Source organism: Coturnix japonica, unplaced genomic scaffold, assembly GCF_001577835.2.
Source record: "Coturnix japonica isolate 7356 unplaced genomic scaffold, Coturnix japonica 2.1 chrUnrandom534, whole genome shotgun sequence".
Lineage (NCBI taxonomy): Eukaryota > Metazoa > Chordata > Aves > Galliformes > Phasianidae > Coturnix > Coturnix japonica.
This window is the reverse complement of record NW_015439917.1, coordinates 49,624-51,437: the sequence shown is the minus strand read 5'-3', so window position 1 is coordinate 51,437 and position 1,814 is coordinate 49,624. Positions and strand designations below refer to the sequence as shown.

The 1,814-nt window shown below is 49.4% G+C and overlaps 1 protein-coding gene across 1 annotated transcript in view; it reads right to left on the bottom strand.

Annotated features, from left to right (window-relative positions):
* LOC107307290 (RAC-beta serine/threonine-protein kinase-like) overlaps positions 1 to 827 on the bottom strand; it is a 17,446-nt gene extending 16,619 nt beyond the window's left edge. Inside the window, exon 1 of the mRNA XM_032441753.1 lies at positions 616 to 827. Within this exon, the coding sequence (XP_032297644.1) occupies positions 616 to 762 (147 nt within the window). The 5' untranslated portion in view covers positions 763 to 827. The remainder of the gene's footprint in view (positions 1 to 615) is intronic.
* Between the last annotated feature and the right edge of the window lie 987 nt (positions 828 to 1,814).

Here is a 1,814-nt window from a genome sequence, read left to right as displayed (position 1 = left end):
TATGGGCAAATATGGTTGTATGGAACAGATAATGGGGTAAGGGGCAAATATTGGGGATAAGAGGGGGCAGAAGTATGGGGGTATTTGTGGGCAGATATGGGGGATATAGGGAGCCATCGATATGGGGGGTATGGGCAGATATGGGCGATATTGTGGGGCAAATAGGTTTGGGGCTAACATTATGGGGGATCAGTGGGGTAAAATATGAAGGGTATGGGGGTAATATTATGGGGGGATAATGGGGCAATATGGGTGATAGTAAGGGGGCAGATATGGGGGTATGGGGGCAAATATGGGGGATAAGGGGGCAGATATGGGGGTATGGGGGCAAATATGGGGGTATGGGGGCAGTTATGGGGTTTTGGGGTCAGTCTATGGGGTTTCCACGTGTTTTTTGGGTCAATCTATGGGGTTCCCATGTATTTTTGGGGCCAATCCATGTGTTTTAGGGTCAATCTATGGGGTTCTGGTGTATTTTTGGGGTAAATCCATGTGTTTTAGGGTCAATCTATGGGGTTCTGGTGTGTTTTTGGGGCCAATCCATGTGTTTTAGGGTCAATCTATGGGGTTCCCATGTATTTTTGGGGTAAATCCATGTGTTTTAGGGTCAATCTATGGGGTCCCCATGTATTTTTGGGGTAAATCCACGTGTTTTTGGTACCTCTCATCAGGGCTGTCCACGTGGAAGGTCCTTTCGATGACCGTGGTCCATTGAAGGCAGCGGATCACAAACGTGTTGGGACGGGGACGCTCCGTCTTCATCAGCTGGCACTCTATGGGGTGTTATAGGGTGTTATGGGGTGTATGGGGGGCTATGGGGTGCTATGGGGTATTATAGGGCAGTAATGGGGTGTTATAGGGTGTTATGGGGCGGCTATGGGGTGTGTGGGGTGCTATGGGGTATAATGGGGTGCTATGGGGTGTTATAGGGTGTTATGGGGTGCTATGGGGTATAATGGGGTGCTATGGGGTATTATAGGGCAGTAATGGGGTGTTATAGGGTGTTATGGGGTGCTATGGGGTATAATGGGGTGCTATGGGGTATTATAGGGCAGTAATGGGGTATTATAGGGTGTTATGGGATGGCTATGGGGTGCTATGGGGTGTTATGGGATATAATGGGGTGCTATGGGGCATTATAGGGCAGTAATGGGGTGTTATGGGGTGGCTATGGGGTCTCTGGGGTATAATGGGGTGCTATGGGGTATTATAGGGCAGTAACGGGGTGTTATAGGGTGTTATGGGGCGGCTATGGGGTGTGTGGGGTGCTATGGGGTATAATGGTGTGCTATGGGGTGGCTATGGGGTGTATGGGGTGTTATAGGGTGTTATGGGGTGGCTATGGGGTGTGTGGGGTATAATGGAGTGTTACAGGGCAGTAATGGAGTGTTATGAGTCTGCAATGGGGTATTATAGGGCAGTAATGGGGTGCTATGGGGTATAATGGGGTATTATAGGGCAGTAATGGGGTGTTATGGGGCTGCAATGGGGTATTATAGGGCAGTAATGGGGTGCTATGGGGTATAATGGGGCGGCAATGGGGTATTATAGGGCAGTAATGGGGTGTTGTAGGGTGTTAAGGGATGGCTATGGTGTGCTATGGGGTGTTATGGGATATAATGGGGTGCTATGGGGTATAATGGGGTGCTATGGGGTGCTATGGGGTATAATGAGGTGCTATGGAGTATTATAGGGCAGTAATGGGGTGTTATGGGGCGGCAATGGGGTATTATAGGGCAGTAATGGGGTGTTATGGGGTATAATGGGGTGGCTATGGGGTCTATGGGGTATAATGGGGTGCTATGAGGTATTAT